The sequence below is a fragment of the Hypanus sabinus genome, chromosome 6 (genome assembly GCF_030144855.1).
Source record: "Hypanus sabinus isolate sHypSab1 chromosome 6, sHypSab1.hap1, whole genome shotgun sequence".
Lineage (NCBI taxonomy): Eukaryota > Metazoa > Chordata > Chondrichthyes > Myliobatiformes > Dasyatidae > Hypanus > Hypanus sabinus.
In genome coordinates this window covers 112,192,614-112,209,919 of record NC_082711.1, presented here as the reverse complement: position 1 = coordinate 112,209,919, position 17,306 = coordinate 112,192,614, and the positions used below count along the sequence as shown (strand labels likewise).

At 51.0% G+C, this 17,306-nt stretch overlaps 1 protein-coding gene across 2 annotated transcripts in view; it reads left to right on the top strand.

Moving 5' to 3' along the window:
* LOC132395759 (transcription factor ETV7-like) overlaps positions 1 to 16,670 on the top strand; it is a 98,958-nt gene extending 82,288 nt beyond the window's left edge. For both annotated transcript variants that reach the window (XM_059972751.1, XM_059972752.1), the window contains 3 exons: positions 6,365 to 6,507; positions 14,581 to 14,681; positions 16,299 to 16,670. In XM_059972751.1, the coding sequence (XP_059828734.1) occupies positions 6,365 to 6,507; positions 14,581 to 14,681; positions 16,299 to 16,413 (359 nt within the window). In that variant the 3' untranslated portion in view covers positions 16,414 to 16,670. The remainder of the gene's footprint in view (positions 1 to 6,364; positions 6,508 to 14,580; positions 14,682 to 16,298) is intronic.
* Positions 16,671 to 17,306: the final 636 nt, after the last annotated feature.

The window sequence follows — 17,306 nt, the reverse complement described above, 5'->3', positions numbered from 1 at the left end:
TATGAGAAGGGGATCAGTAGGGAGGGGTAAGTGTGGGGGGATCAGTGGAGTGGGGTAAGTATGAGAAGGGGATCAGTGGGGAGGGGTAAGTGTGAGGATGGGATCAGTGGGGAGGGGTAAGTGTGAGGATGGGATCAGTGGAGAGGGGTAAGTGTGACAAGGGGATCAGTGGAGAGGGGTAAGTGTGAGGATGGGATCAGTGGGGAGGGGTAAGTGTGAGGATGGGATCAGTGTGGAGGGGTAAGTGTGGGGGGATCAGTGGGGAGGGGTAAGTGTGAGGATGGGATCAGTGGGGAGGGGTAAGTGTGAGAAGGGGATCAGTGGGGAGGGGTAAGTATGAGGATGGGATCAGTGGGGAGGGGTAAGTGTGAGGATGGGATCAGTGGGGAGGGGTAAGTGTGAGGATGGGATCAGTGGGGAGGGGTAAGTGTGAGGATGGGATCAGTGGGGAGGGGTAAGTGTGAGGATGGGATCAGTGGGGAGGGGTAAGTGTGAGAAGGGGATCAGTGGGGAGGGGTAAGTGTGAGGATGGGATCAGTGGGGAGGGGTAAGTGTGAGGATGGGATCAGTGGGGAGGGGTAAGTGTGAGGATGGGATCAGTGGGGAGGGGTAAGTGTGAGGATGGGATCAGTGGGGAGGGGTAATTGTGAGGATGGGATCAGTGGGGAGGGGTAAGTGTGAGGATGGGATCAGTGGGGAGGGGTAAGTGTGAGGATGGGATCAGTGTGGAGGGGTAATTGTGAGGATGGGATCAGTGTGGAGGGGTAAGTGTGAGGATGGGATCAGTGGGGAGGGGTAAGTGTGAGAAGGGGATCAGTGGGGAGGGGTAAGTGTGAGAAGGGGATCAGTGGGGAGGGGTAATTGTGAGGATGGGATCAGTGGGGAGGGGTAATTGTGAGGATGGGATCAGTGGGGAGGGGTAAGTGTGAGGATGGGATCAGTGGGGAGGGGTAAGTATGAGAAGGGGATCAGTGGGGAGGGGTAAGTGTGAGGATGGGATCAGTGGGGAGGGGTAAGTGTGAGGATGGGATCAGTGGGGAGGGGTAATTGTGAGGATGGGATCAGTGGGGAGGGGTAAGTGTGAGGATGGGATCAGTGGGGAGGGGTAAGTGTGAGGATGGGATCAGTGGGGAGGGGTAAGAGTGAGGATGGGATCAGTGTGGAGGGGTAATTGTGAGGATGGGATCAGTGGAGAGGGGTAAGTGTGAGGGGGATCAGTGGGGAGGGGTAAGTGTGAGAAGGGGATCAGTGGAGAGGGGTAAGAGTGAGGATGGGATCAGTGTGGAGGGGTAATTGTGAGGATGGGATCAGTGGAGAGGGGTAAGTGTGAGGGGGATCAGTGGGGAGGGGTAAGTGTGAGAAGGGGATCAGTGGAGAGGGGTAAGTGTGAGGATGGGATCAGTGGGGAGGGGTAAGAGTGAGGATGGGATCAGTGTGGAGGGGTAATTGTGAGGATGGGATCAGTGGAGAGGGGTAAGTGTGAGGGGGATCAGTGGGGAGGGGTAAGTGTGAGAAGGGGATCAGTGGAGAGGGGTAAGTGTGAGGATGGGATCAGTGTGGAGGGGTAAGTGTGAGGGGGATCAGTGGGGAGGGGTAAGTGTGAGAAGGGGATCAGTGGGGAGGGGTAAGTGTGAGGATGGGATCAGTGGGGAGGGGTAAGTGTGAGGATGGGATCAGTGGGGAGGGGTAAGTGTGAGGATGGGATCAGTGGGGAGGGGTAAGTGTGAGGATGGGATCAGTGGGGAGGGGTAATTGTGAGGATGTGATCAGTGTGGAGGGGTAAGTGTGAGGATGGGATCAGTGTGGAGGGGTAATTGTGAGGATGGGATCAGTGTGGAGGGGTAAGTGTGAGGATGGGATCAGTGGGGAGGGGTAAGTGTGAGGATGGGATCAGTGTGGAGGGGTAAGTGTGAGGATGGGATCAGTGGGGAGGGGTAAGTGTGAGGATGGGATCAGTGGGGAGGGGTAAGTGTGAGGATGGGATCAGTGGGGAGGGGTAAGTGTGACAAGGGGATCAGTGGGGAGGGGTAAGTGTGAGGATGGGATCAGTGGGGAGGGGTAAGTGTGAGAAGGGGATCAGTGGGGAGGGGTAAGTGTGAGGATGGGATCAGTGTGGAGGGGTAAGTGTGAGGATGGGATCAGTGGGGAGGGGTAAGTGTGAGGATGGGATCAGTGGGGAGGGGTAGTGTGAGGATGGGATCAGTGGGGAGGGGTAAGTGTGAGAAGGGGATCAGTGGGGAGGGTAAGTGTGAGAAGGGGATCAGTGGGGAGGGGTAAGTGTGAGGATGGGATCAGTGGGGAGGGGTAAGTGTGACAAGGGGATCAGTGGAGAGGGGTAAGTGTGAGGATGGGATCAGTGGGGAGGGGTAAGTGTGAGGATGGGATCAGTGGGGAGGGGTAAGTGTGAGGATGAGATCAGTGGGGAGGGGTAGTGTGAGGATGGGATCAGTGGAGAGGGGTAAGTGTGAGAAGGGGATCAGTGGGGAGGGGTAAGTGTGAGGATGGGATCAGTGGGGAGGGGTAAGTGTGAGGATGGGATCAGTGGGGAGGGGTAATTGTGAGGATGGGATCAGTGGGGAGGGGTAAGTGTGAGGATGGGATCAGTGGGGAGGGGTAATTGTGAGGATGGGATCAGTGGGGAGGGGTAATTGTGAGGATGGGATCAGTGGGGAGGGGTAAGTGTGAGGATGGGATCAGTGGGGAGGGGTAAGTGTGAGGATGGGATCAGTGGGGAGGGGTAAGTGTGAGGATGGGATCAGTGGGGAGGGTAATTGTGAGGATGGGATCAGTGGGGAGGGGTAAGTGTGAGGATGGGATCAGTGGGGAGGGGTAAGTGTGAGGATGGGATCAGTGTGGAGGGGTAAGTGTGAGGATGGGATCAGTGTGGAGGGGTAAGTGTGAGGATGGGATCAGTGTGGAGGGGTAAGTGTGAGGATGGGATCAGTGTGGAGGGGTAAGTGTGAGGATGGGATCAGTGTGGAGGGGTAAGTGTGAGGATGGGATCAGTGTGGAGGGGTAAGTGTGAGGATGGGATCAGTGTGGAGGGGTAAGTGTGAGGATGGGATCAGTGGGGAGGGGTAAGTGTGAGGATGGGATCAGTGTGGAGGGGTAAGTGTGAGGATGGGATCAGTGTGGAGGGGTAAGTGTGAGGATGGGATCAGTGTGGAGGGGTAAGTGTGAGGATGTGATCAGTGTGGAGGGGTAATTGTGAGGATGTGATCAGTGTGGAGGGGTAAGTGTGAGGATGGGATCAGTGGGGAGGGGTAAGTGTGAGGATGGGATCAGTGGGGAGGGGTAAGTGTGAGGATGGGATCAGTGTGGAGGGGTAAGTGTGAGGATGGGATCAGTGGGGAGGGGTAAGTGTGAGGATGGGATCAGTGGGGAGGGGTAAGTGTGAGGATGGGATCAGTGTGGAGGGGTAAGTGTGAGGATGGGATCAGTGTGGAGGGGTAATTGTGAGGATGTGATCAGTGTGGAGGGGTAAGTGTGAGGATGGGATCAGTGGGGAGGGGTAAGTGTGAGGATGGGATCAGTGGGGAGGGGTAAGTGTGAGGATGGGATCAGTGTGGAAGGATGAGTGGACAAGGGATCAGTTTTATTCTTTCCTCATTCTTTGAAGTTTTGCAGGCAACGTGTCCCAATATCTCACCTACTGGTTTCTTCCGGCCTCATGAACAACACCCATTCAATTGCTTCCTCATCATCTTATTATGGGTGCCTCTGTATTGTGTTAAAACCAGTTGTAGCACTTCCCCTTCACTCTGGAGTGCCACACTGATATGAATCCTGAGATCATGGACTGTAATATACAGTATAATGCATGATTGTTGTTCCAGTGTTAAAGCAGAATTTAGCTGCAGCTGTTACAAATTTTGTGGGATTCTCAAACTAGCTACCATTTCCCGTGTTAACCACAGCTCTTTCCCTTGTCCCCCTCTTTTTGTTTTCCTCGATTCTGGTGGCCCTCTCATCCCTTCTCAGAATCAGAGAAAGCCTACATACAATACAGGCCCTTCGGTCCACAAAGCTGTGCCGAACATGTCCTTATCTTAGAAATTACTAGACTTACGCATAGCCCTCTATTTTTTTAAGTTCCATGTACCTATCCAAAAGTCTCTTAAAAGACCCTGTTGTATCCACTTCCACCACCGTTGCCGGCAGCCCATTCCACGCACTCACCACTCTCTGAGTAAAAAACTTACCCCTGACATCTCCACTGTACCTACTCCCCAGCACCTTAAACCTGTGTCCTCTTGTGGCAACCATTTCAGCCCTGGGAAAAAGCCTCTGACTATCCACACGATCAATGCCTCTCATCATTTTATACACTATCAGATCACCTCTCATCCTCCATCGCTGCAAGAAATCTGCAAACACGAGGAAATCTGCAGATGCTGGAAATTCAAACAACACACATAAAATGCTGGTGGAACACAGCAGGCCAGGCAGCATCCTGGCCTGCTGTGTTCCACCAGCATTTTGTGTGTGTTGTTGGCCAACTTTACTCAACTTGTTTTCATAAGGCATGCTCCCCAATCAAGGCAATATTCTTGTAAATCTCCTATGCACCCTTTTTATGGTTTCCACATCCTTCCTGTAGTAAGGTGACCAGAACTGAACACAGTACTCCAAGTGGGGTCTGACCAGGGCCCTATATAGCTGCAACATTACCTCTCAGCTCCTAAATTCAATTCCATGATTGATGAAAGCCAATACACCGTATGCTTTCTTAACCACTGAATCAACCTGCACAGCTGCTTTGAGTGTCCTATGGACTCGGACCCCAAGATCCCTCTGATCCTCCACATTGGCAAGAGTCTTACCATTAATACTATATTCTGCCATCATATTTGACCTACCAAAATGAACCACTTCACACTAACTGGGTTGAACTCCATCTGCCACTTCTCAGCCCAGTTCTGCATCTATCAATGTCCTGCTGTTACCTCTGACAGCCCTCCACACTACCCACAACACCCCCAACCTTTGTGTCATCAGTAAATTTACTATCCCATCCCTCTACTTCCTCATCCAGGACATTTATAAAAATCACGAAGAGTAGGGGGTCCCAGAACAGATCCCTGAGGCACGCCACTGGTCACCAATCTCCATGCAGAATATGACCCATCTACAACCACTCTTTGCCTTCTGTGGGCAAGCCAGTTCTGGATCCACAAAGCAATATACCCTTGGATCCCATGCCTCCTTATTTTCTCAATAAGCCTTACATGGGGTATCTTATCAAATGCCTGCTGAAATCCATATACACTACACTCCTTCCCCTGCCCTCGTGACCTGCCATCATCTCTCTCTAGTTCCTCTCCTGCTTCCCATAGTCCACTCTCCTCTCCTATCAGATTCCTTCTTCACCAGCCCTTTACCCTTTTCCACACCTCCCAGTTTCTCATTTCATAGCCCTTCCCAGATCCACCCACCTTCCCCCTCATGAGGTCTCACCTACCACCTACCAGCTCGTACTCCTCCCCTCTTCCCCCACCTTCTTATTCTGGCTTCTTCTCCCCTCTTTTCCAGTCCTGATGAAGGGTCTCAGCCCAAAATGTCAACTGTTTATTCATTTCCATAGATGCCACCTGACCTGCTGAGATCCTCCAGCATTTTGTGTGTGTTGCTCTAGCTTTCAGTATCTCTTGTATCTATAATTTCCTTGTCTTTCTTCTCCCAGTTCCTCCCTGTGACTTACACATTTCAATTTAGGTTTCCTTTCGTTTTCTTTTATGTAATGGGAACACAATTCTCCCGTGCCAGCAGCACAGATATGAACTGACACACTCTGAATTTGAGGCAAGTTAGTGACGACAACCAACTCCACTGACCCCAAACCATTCCTTGGTAAATGCCTGAGGCTGAAACAGATTGTTCAGGACCTTGGGGTCATATTTAACCCTAAGATGATCTTCTGAGTACACAATTGCATTCATTGTTCTCCAAATTTTGTGTATTCGCCCCATACTTTTTGTGTAATTCAATGTCAAATCCATTTCCAACAATCCTTCAGAATGCCCTGAGATAGCTTTCTGCATTAAGGTGCTATACAAATGCATAGACAGCTTCCTAAATGCAATGTTTCAAAGCAATGAGGAGCAGGTGAAAATCCTCACGTTCATCCAGCCAATCGGCAGTCCCAGCCACACTGAACCATCACAGTCTGACCTGGGAGTGTCCTGTATATATATATACAGGAGAGTTAATATATAAAAAAGCCCTTGAATTTCAAAAGATCTCCTGTTTTTAATTGCCCGTCACAATGAGCTGGAATAACAATGAAGTTTGAAGGAAGAGGGAGCCGGGAGGAAGGAATGCCTAGAGCTGGGGCCAATTCTTAACGGAAGTCATTCTTATGCAGACTGCAGGCTGCTCTGGGATTATGTCTATCAGCTTCTCTCCGACAGTCGATACCAAACCTACATCCGGTGGGAAGACAAGGAGTCAAAGGTGTTCCGTGTGGTGGACCCGAACGGTCTAGCAAGCCTTTGGGGGAATCACAAGGTGAGTGGGCTGAAGGCTTTGGACTGTCACTTTTCAAAAACACTTTTCAACTAAGATTTCAAAACAATGTGCAACACAGAGACAGGTCTTTTGGTCAGCTAGTCTGTGCTGATCACAGTGCCCATGCAGCTCGTCCCAATCTCCCGTGTTTGGACCACACTCCTCAAATTGCTGCCCCTTCATGTATCAAATGCCTCTAAATGATACAACGGTACCTGCCTCTACCATTTCCTCTGGCACATTGTTTCATATACCCACCAACCTCTGGGTGAAAAAGTTGCCTTTTAAACCTTTCCCCTCTCACCCTAACCCTATATCCCTAGTTTTGGACTCCCATACGCTGAGGAAAAAGCTGTTACTGTCCACCTTACCTGTGCTTTTTAGACATTTCTATAACGTCACCCCTCATTCTCCTATGATCCATGGAATAAAGACCTAGCCTGATCAACCTGTCTCTGCAACTCAGACCCTCTAGTCCTGGCAACATCTCCGTAAACCTTCCTACACTCTTTCTAGTTCAACCACATCTTTGGTATTTCAGGGTGCCCAAAACTGTAGATGGTACCCCAAGTGCAGCCTCACCAATGACTCATACAACTACGGTATAAGACCCTAGAACATAGGAACAGAAAGTAGGCCACTCAGCCTGTCAAGTCTGTTCTGCCATTCCATTTTGGCTGATTTATCATCCCACTCAACCCCATTCTCCTGTCGTGTCCCCATAGCCTTTGATACCCTGACTAGTCAAGAACCTATCAACCTCCACTTTCAATAATGACCTGGCCTGCACAGCCGCCTGTGATAATGAATTCCACAGATTCACCTCTCTCTGGCTAAAGAAATTCCTCCTCATCTCTGTTCTGCATGGACATCCTTAAATTCTAAGGCTGTGCCCTCTGGTCCTAGACTCCCCACCATAGGAAGCATTTCTACTCTATCTAGGCCTTTCAGTATTCGATAGAATTCAATGAGATTGCCCCTCCCCATTCTTCTAAACTCCAGTGAATACAGGCCCAGAGCCTTCAAATGCTCCTCACACTATCATGTCCAGACCTCTTTTATGAACCTCTTATGCACCCTCTGCGATGCCAGCACATCCTTTCTTCGATATGGAGCAACATCATCACACAGCTCTAGTGTAATGAATGCCTTTCTCACCACCCTATCTACCTGTGACGCTTGTTCTCCTATATATCCCTCTGTCCATTACACTCCCTAGTGCCCTACCATTCACAAACTATGCTGATTTGCCATTGCAAAATGCATTGCCCCACACCTCCGTTGAAACCCATTTGCCACTCCTTGGCCCACTTCCCTAACTGATCACGATCCCCCTGTAATCGACAAAAACCTTCTTCACTATGAACAGCCCCTCCTAATTTTGCGTAGTTCCCAAGTTTCCTGATCAAGCCGTGTACATTCATGTTCAGATCATTGAGTATAAATGATGAAGCACAATGACCCCAGTGGCACACCACAAGCCTCCATTCCAGAAACAACCTTCAGGCACCAACCTCTGCTTCTTCCCTCTCAGACAATTTTGAATCTTCTCTCTGGATGCCATGGGACTTAACCTTTCAGATCAGCCTACTGTGTGGGACCTTCTCAAAGGTCTTGCTGAAGACTAAATAGACACCATCCACCACCCTACCCTCAACTACCTTTTTGATTGCCTCTTCAAATAACTCTGAGGGGGTCTATCAAGTTGGACTCCCCATGTATGAAGGCATGTTGACTCCTCCTAATCAGGCTCTAGCCAAATTCTGGTAGATCCACTGAGGCTGGAAGAGACTAGAACTAGAGGTCATAGGTTAAGGATGAAATGTGAAATATTTAAGGGGAAGGTGAGGGGGCTCTTCTTCATTCAGTGGGTGGTGGCAGTGTGGAATGAGCTGCCAATGGATGTGGGTTCGATTTCAACATTTAACAGAAATTTGGATAAACACATGGATGGGGGAGGTGTATGGCCCTGATGCAGGTCAGTGGGACCAGGCAGCTGGGATTAGGTGCACCGAAGGGCCTGGTTTGTACTGTACTCTTCTATAACTCTAGACCCTGAAACTGAGGACTTCCTCCACTGATCTCCCCATCGCTGATGTCAGTCTGACCTGTAGTTCCCTACCCTGACCTGGCTACATTTCAAATGACAGAACAGTCAGCCATTGCATTTGCCCAGTAGTACTAGACCCAGTGTGTCTGGGAGGGAGCCTGACCAACAGAGCTAATCTGCATTTCATTTCCAACTGAACACCTCGGTTTTGTGGACTTTGATATCGTCACAGAACCAAACAAAAACCATCAATTTCATACTTTTAGATGAGGTGAAATGTCGAAGGGGAAGCGTGAAGTGATGCCTTTGGAAGGTTGAATTTGAAGGAAGAATGCAGGGTTAATAAGAGGGGTCTTAGTGTGGAAGATCGGAAGGATCTTGGAGGACTACACAAGTTGATTGGGTGGTTTAAAAGTTATGGTGTGTTGGCCTTCATTCATCAGGGGATTGAGTTCAAGAGCTGCAAGTTACCATTGCAGCTCTATAAATGTCTGCTTAGACCACACTTGGAGAACTGTGTTCAGTTCTGGTTGTGGAGATTTACCGGGATGCTGCCTAGATTAGAGAAGACGTTTTTTGAGGATAAGCTGTGGGAACTGGGGCTTTTCTCTCTGGAGTGAAGGAGGATGAGAGATGATAGAGGTGTACAAGATGGTAAGAGGCATAAATAGAGTGGACAGCCAGAGACTTTCTCCCAGAGCACAAATGTCCAATGCAAGGGGGCATAATTTTAAGTTGATTGAAGTTAAGATGTCAGAGGAAAGTTTTTTTTTTACTGAGAGGGTGGAACACCTTACTGGGTGGTGGTAAAAGCAGATATATTAGAGGCAATTAAGAACCTTTAATAGGCAGGTGGATGATTAAAAAAATGGAGGCTTATGTACATGGATTGATCTCAGATCATATTAAAAGGCTGGCACATCACTGTGAGCTGCAATGTTGTAAAATCCATATACACCACATCCATTGCTCTACCCTCATTAATTAGATTTGTCTCTTTTCTGAACCACTTCCACCTTAATGAGAGCCTTCCTACAGCAGGGCAACCAGAGCTGTGCACAATACTCCCAAGTGTGCTTGTGGTGAACTATGTGCCTGTCGGGACACGCCCCTGCTGACTGCTCCTGTGGCTCCTCCCACAGGCCCCTGTATAAAGGAGACCTGCGGCCTGAAGATCGGCCTCAGTCTCCAGGACCTTGTATGATAGACACTCACTCCTGGTTCCTTCTTCCAGTCAATAAAAGCCGATATCTCGCCTACGTCTCAGTGTGAGTTATTGATGGTGCATCAATTTTATTGACTGGAAGTTTTAAAACATGGAACCCGTTTTGCGTCCGGACCGGTTGGATTTGGACCCTCAAGACCCTGACGCAGCTCTCGCTTTTGAACACTGGCTTGCATGCTTCCAATCGTACTTGGCGGAGCTTCGTGCGACTGAACCCGCCGTTATGCACAGAATCCTACTCTCGAGGGTCTCCTCCAAAGTTTACTCCTTTATCCGGGACCTGCCGACCTACGAAGGGGCACTGGACGCCCTCAAACGACAGTACCTGCGGCCGGTGAACACCGTCTACGCAAGACATCGCTTAGCTACCCGGCAACAGCGGCCTGGCGAATCGTGCGCTGAGTTTCTCCGAGCACTACAGACACTAGTCCGAGCTTGTGACTGCAAGACGCTCACGGCAGAACAGCATGCGGAGCTGCTGGTGCGAGACGCCTTTGTGACGGGACTGAGGTCAGTGTACATGCGCCAGCGGCTGCTGGAGAACTCGGATCTTACCTTAAGCTCGGCGATAGAGAAGGCCAACGCTCTAGAAGCTGCGCGGCATAACACCGACGCTGTCCAGTCGCGTGATTCCCCGCCGGTTTCGTGGACGCCTCAGACCCCGCCACCGCCGGCTCCCGGGAGCGAATTCGCCAACGCCGCCGCCAGTCGCGATTCCACGAGCTCCCCGACCCAGACCACGGCTGTGGCCCGTCAGAAACTCGTGCTTTGTTATTTCTGTGGCCAAAAGAAACATCCTCGACAACGCTGTCCAGCGCGAGAAGCGACCTGCTCCAGCTGCGGAAAGCGGGGCCACTTCGCCAAGGTCTGTAAGTCTCAACCTCGAGCGGAGTGCAGCGCTGCGGGTGAAACGTGGGGGCCGCCATCTTGCATGCCGGGATGTGGGCGGCCATCTTTGTCGACGTCAGCACGCCCCGCCCCCGATCCTCGGATGCTGACCGGGCACCCCGGATGTGAGCGGCCATCTTTGTCGGCGTCAGCATGCCCCACACCCGGCCCTCCGATGCTGACCGGGTACCCCGACGGCGATCCAACTGTGGCCACTGTGACTCTCGACCAAAGCGCCCCACACCAGCTTGCAAGATCCATGATGGACATCCAGGTGGAGGGGCATTGGACTGGATGCCTGTTTGACACGGGCAGCACTGGGAGTTTTATTCACCCGGACACAGTGCAACGCTGCGGACTTGCAACGCGGCCGGTCAGTCGGAGGTTCCATTTGGCCTCTGGGTCGCAGTCCGCAGACATCCGGGCGGGTTGTGTAGCGACTTTGGTGGTGCAAGGCACAGTATATCGGGACTTTGAACTGCTGGTCATGCCTAATCTGTGTGCACCTGTGCTATTGGGGCTGGACTTCCAGAGCCATCTCGAAAGTGTGACTATGGTATACGACGGGCCCCTCCCACCACTCACTGTCAAGAATCCTCAGTTTTGTGGGACTTCTTCACATACCCCGCTACTGACCACACACACACACGGACACACACATCCCATCCAGAACCAGGCCAACAGCTGCGCTACCGACACTTGCAGCCTCTCCACTCTCAAGATCCCTCCCCCACCGCTGTTCGCCAACCTGACCCCCGACTGTAAACCTGTGGCAACCAAAAGCAGGAGGTACAGCGCGGGGGACCAGGCCTTCATTCGGTCGGAGGTGCAGCGGCTGCTCAGGGAGGGGATCATTGAGCCGAGCACAAGCCCTTGGAGGGCCCAGGTGGTTGTTGTTCGGACTGGGCAGAAAAATAGGATGGTGGTGGACTATAGTCAAACCATCAATAGGTTTACGCAGCTTGACGCATACCCCCTACCCCGCATCGCGGATATGGTCAACCAGATTGCTCAGTATAAGGTGTACTCGACAATAGATCTGAAATCCGTTTATCACCAGCTCCCCATCTGCCCAGAGGACCGCCCCTACACCGCCTTCGAGGCGGGCGGCCGGCTCTATCACTTCCTGCGCGTCCCTTTCGGTGTCACGAATGGTGTCTCTGTCTTCCAGAGGGAAATGGACCGGATGGTGGACCAGTACCAACTGCAGGCCACATTTCCCTATCTGGATAACATCACCATCTGTGGTCATGACAGGCCAGATCACGACGCCAACCTCCAACGGTTTCTCCAAGTGGCCGCAGCTCTGAACCTTACTTATAACAGGGACAAGTGTGTTTTTGGTACCACCCGCCTTGCTATACTTGGGTATGTCGTGGAAAACGGGGTTATTGGGCCTGATCCCGAACGTATGCGCCCCCTGTTAGAGCTCCCTCTTCCCACCACTCTCAAGGCCCTCAGACGGTGCCTGGGGTTTTTTTCCTATTACGCCCAATGGGTCCCCCATTACGCAGACAAGGCTCGCCCCCTGGTCAAGTCTACCTCGTTTCCCCTCTCTGCTGAGGCCTGCGCGGCCTTCAACTGCATTAAAGCGGACATTGCCGAAGCTACGATGCATGCCGTGGACGAGACCGCTCCCTTCCAAGTGGAGTGTGATGCCTCCGATTTCGCTCTGGCTGCTACCCTTAATCAGGAAGGCAGACCAGTAGCATTCTTTTCTCGCACCCTCCAAGGCTCTGAAATTCGGCACTCCGCGGTGGAGAAAGAAGCCCAGGCCATAGTGGAGGCTGTTAGGCACTGGAGGCACTATCTTGCTGGCAAAAGATTCACTGTGCTGACCGACCAGCGCTCGGTTGCGTTCCTGTTCAGCAACCAACAGCGGGGCAAGATCAAAAATGATAAGATATTGCGGTGGAGGATAGAACTCTCCACCTACACCTATGATATCCTGTACCGGCCTGGCAGACTCAATGAGCCCCCTGATGCCCTATCCCGGGGAACATGTGCTAGCACACAGCTCGACCAGCTGTACGCCCTTCATGCACAACTTTGCCATCCGGGGGTCACCCGATTTTACCATTTTGTGAAAGCTCGGAACCTGCCGTACTCCCTGGAGGACATCAGGACGATGACCAGGGACTGCCAAATTTGTGCCAAGTGCAAACCGCACTTCTACTGTCCTGACACGGCACAACTTGTCAAGGCCACCCGCCCTTTTGAACGCCTGAGTGTTGACTTTAAGGGCCCCCTTCCCTCCACTGACCGCAATGTCTATTTTCTCAGTGTTATTGACGAGTTCTCACGGTTCCCCTTTGCCATCCCCTGCCCCGACACCACTGCCACGTCCGTCATAAAAGCCCTGCGCCAGCTCTTCACTCTGTTCGGGTATCCCTGCTATATCCACAGTGATAGAGGGTCCTCCTTTATGAGTGAAGAGCTGCGCCAGTACTTGCTAGCTAGGGGCATTGCTACCAGTCGGACCACGAGTTATAATCCCCGGGGTAATGGCCAGGTAGAGCGGGAGAATGCCACAGTGTGGAAGGCCACACTTTTAGCCCTCAAGTCCAAAGGGTTGCCGGTCTCTCGATGGCAGGAGGTCCTCCCTGAGGCACTGCACTCTATCCGCTCTCTGTTATGTACGTCCACCAATGCCACCCCTCACGAACGCCTATTCTCTTTTCCCAGGAAGTCTGTCACTGGGACCACCCTACCAGTTTGGCTGACGTCCCCGGGGCCAGTGCTGCTCCGGAAACATGTGAGGAGCAATAAATACTCCCCGCTGGTGGAGAGGGTTCACCTTCTCCATGCGAACCCCCAGTATGCTTACGTGGTCTTACCTGATGGGCGGGAGGACACGGTCTCCATCCGCGACCTGGCACCCGCAGGTGCATCAGACCACTACCCTGAAGGCTCTCCGGTAACTGTGAACCCTGCACCAGAGGTGACACCGTACTCACCAGGCCCTACACAGACTCCTCACGACACTTGTATACCGGGCGTTTCGTACGCATTTATACCAGGCGCCTCGCACATGCGTGAGGGATCACCGGCGCCTAGTGGGCAAGAACACGCGCAACCCCCGTCCCCTGTGCAATCACCAATGTCGCCGGCACCTATGCGGTCACAGCCGGTGCTACGTAGATCGCAGCGACAGATTCGACCGCCTGATCGGCTTGACTTGTAAGAACCTTCGCTACATGAGGACTTTTTCAAACGAAGGGGGGGTGAATGTGGTGAACTATGTGCCTGTCGGGACACGCCCCTGCTGACTGCTCCTGTGGCTCCTCCCACAGGCCCCTGTATAAAGGAGACCTGCGGCCTGAAGATCGGCCTCAGTCTCCAGGACCTTGTATGATAGACACTCACTCCTGGTTCCTTCTTCCAGTCAATAAAAGCCGATATCTCGCCTACGTCTCAGTGTGAGTTATTGATGGTGCATCAGTGCTCTTCCCAAAAACTCGTATAGTTGTAACCGTGTCGACCTGATCTGTTCTATTTAACATCATACTGACCACAGCCGCACAAGGTTAAATATAATCACAGAGAGGCTGCTGTTACGTATTCCACTGCATGAGTTTCCTCTTAATTCATGTTTTCCTGTGACATAGGAGTCCATTCAGCCCATTGAATGTTTGCTGGCTTTCAGAGCAATTCCCATACTTATTTCCTTGAAATGCATTCACCCTCAAGTGCCAATCAACTCCCCAGTCACCCCCACTCCAAGGACACTTTACCACAGCCAGTTAACCTTTGGGACATGGGAGTAGACTGGAGCACCCAGGGGAAACCTACACAGTCATGGGGAGAGAGTGCAAACTCCACACAGACAACACCAATAGTCTGGATTAGAGATGTGAGATTATACTCTGGGAAGAACAGTTGCTCACAAGTTCTCTTCTGTCTCATACAGAATCGAGCAAATATGACTTATGAGAAGATGTCAAGAGCTTTGCGCCACTACTACAAGCTAAACATTATCAAGAAGGAACCAGGCCAGAAGCTGCTGTTCAGGTGGGTGTGTGCTTGACCTCAGGGCATTGTTCAAGAGGGGTTGGGGAACACGGCAGTCACCATGTCATGAAATGGAGACATGGGGGACTGCAGAGGCTGGAATCTGGAGCAATACACTCTCCTCTCAGATTCCACATCATGTCATGTCCTTCCCACATTCTCCCCTCCCTCATCTGCCTGTCACCCCCCCACCTGAATCCACCCATCACCTACTTGCATTTCCTCTGCCCTCTTACTCTGGCTGTCCTCCCTCTTTCTTTCAGTTCCAGACTGAAACGTCGGCTGTCCATTCCCCTCCATAGATACTGCCTCTTGCCCTGTGATTGAAAGGCATTCGACCATCAGCACTGTTACATCGAGCAGCTCTAACAATGAGCGCTGTTACATCTCACCCAGCAGCTCACGAAGGGTGCGTGGAAGTGCCCAACAGTGCCAGAAACCCTGACCAGCCACTGAACTGAGGCCCCTGTGATCTGTACAAATGAACAGACACTGAAAAGGTCAGCACCAGACTGATCTAGACTGTACAGGTCAAGGTTAGATCAACTGTTAGTGGAATTCTTTGCCACGGAGGGCTGTGCAGGCCAGGTCGTTGGATATACATGGGGAGAAAAATCCAAAAGTCTGAGATGCAAAGGGACTTGGGAGTCCTTGTGCAGAACAGCCTAAAGGTTAATTTGCAGGTTGAGTCAGTGGTGAGGAAGGCAAATGCAATGTTAGCATTTTTTTCAAGAGGTCTAGAATACAAGAGCAGGGATGTGATGCTGAGGCTTTATGAGACACTGGTGAGGCCTCACCTTGAGTACTGTGAACAGTTCTGGGCTCCTCATCTCAGAAAAGATGTGCTGGCATTGGAGAGGGTCCAGAGGAGGTTCACAAGGATGATTCCAGGAATGAAGGGGTTACCATATAAGGAACGTTTGATGACTCTGGGTCTGTACTTGCTGGAATTTAGAAGCATGAGGAGTGGAATTAATTGAAACCTTTTGAATGGTGAAAAGGCTAGACAGAGTAGATGTGGAAAGAACAATTCCCATGGAGGGGAGTCTTAGGCAAGAGGGCACAGCCACTGAAGATAGAGATGCAGAGAAATTTCTTTAACCAGAGAGTAATGAATTTGTGGAATTTATTGCCATATGCTGCTGTGGAGGCCAGGTCATTGGGTGTGTTTAAGGCAGAGTGTGATAGGTTCCTGATTGGACACAGCATCAAAGGTTATGGGGAGAAGGCCGGGGCGTGGAACTGAGGAAGGAAGAGGTAGGATAAGCCGTGATCTAATGGCGGAGCAGACGCACTGGATCAAATGGTCTGTTTCTGCTGCCATGTCTCATTGACTTGCAGTTCTATATTTAAAGTGGAGGTTGATAGGTTCTTGATTAGTCAGAGCATCAAAAGTTACGTGGAGAAGACAGGAGAAATGGTTTGAGAGAGAGAGAATAAATCAGCCCTGATGGAATGGCAGAGCAGACTCAATGGAACAAGTAGCCTAATTCTGCTCCAAAATCTTATGGTCTTATGGTCTCATATCTCTCCATTTTTGCCGTAGTTGTAGCCACTGCTTTTCGAATACCTTTCCTGCAGTCCGTAATCAGATCTGGCCGTTGTTCCTTCAAACAGGTTCCTGAAGACGCCAGAGGAAATCGTCCACAAACCTGACCGGTTGGAGCAACTGGAAGTTCAGGAACAGGATGGAGCAGACTTCAAAGAGGACACCTTCGAACTGTCACCATGACGATGACACAAAGACGGTACTCGGCAAAACACCGTCACACGTGACTGGCACCTGTCAATCATGGACACAACAAACTTCTTTCCCCCTCCACAATGGTACTAATGTGAAGTTTACCCCTGCAATAGGGGACAGTGATTTTTGTTTAATATTAGCACTACATTGCATCTCTGCACTGGTAAGATGTAACTTAAATTCAGAAACTTGCTGTCACATTTCTGAAGGGAAATGGTGAATAAATTCTTAATATTTTGTATCTTTTCAGATTCTGGCACAATATTGGAACTGAGACTCCACTAGAACACTCACTCACACACACACACACACACTCACACTCTCACTCACACGCACACTCTCACACACACACACACAGACACAGACACTCACTCACAGAGACACACACACTCACACTCACACACACACACACACACACACACACACACTCTCACACACACACTCACACACACAGACACTCGCTCACAGAGACACTCGCTCACAGAGACACTCACACTCACAGAGACACACACACACACACTCACTGTCTGACACAGCTGTGATCCAGAACACACAATGTACAGCAGTAGAGCACTGTACAGGCCCTTCAGCCCAGAACGATGTACTGACCTTTTAACCTACTCCAAGATCAATCTAACCACCCCTCCCCCACTCATCCCTCCATTTTTCTTTCATCCTTCTGCCTTTCTCAGTGTCCCTTAAACCTCCCTAATGTACCCGGCAGCAATTCCGCACATCCACACTCTTGTCCTCCCTTGATCCAATGATCATTGATTTGTTGTCTTGGGCCGTTCAGCCCCAGTTCCAGCACTGAACCCATTTGCCAAATTAACCAGGGAAGGGATTAGCTAACTGCGGAATAAACTACCTTGTACATGTAG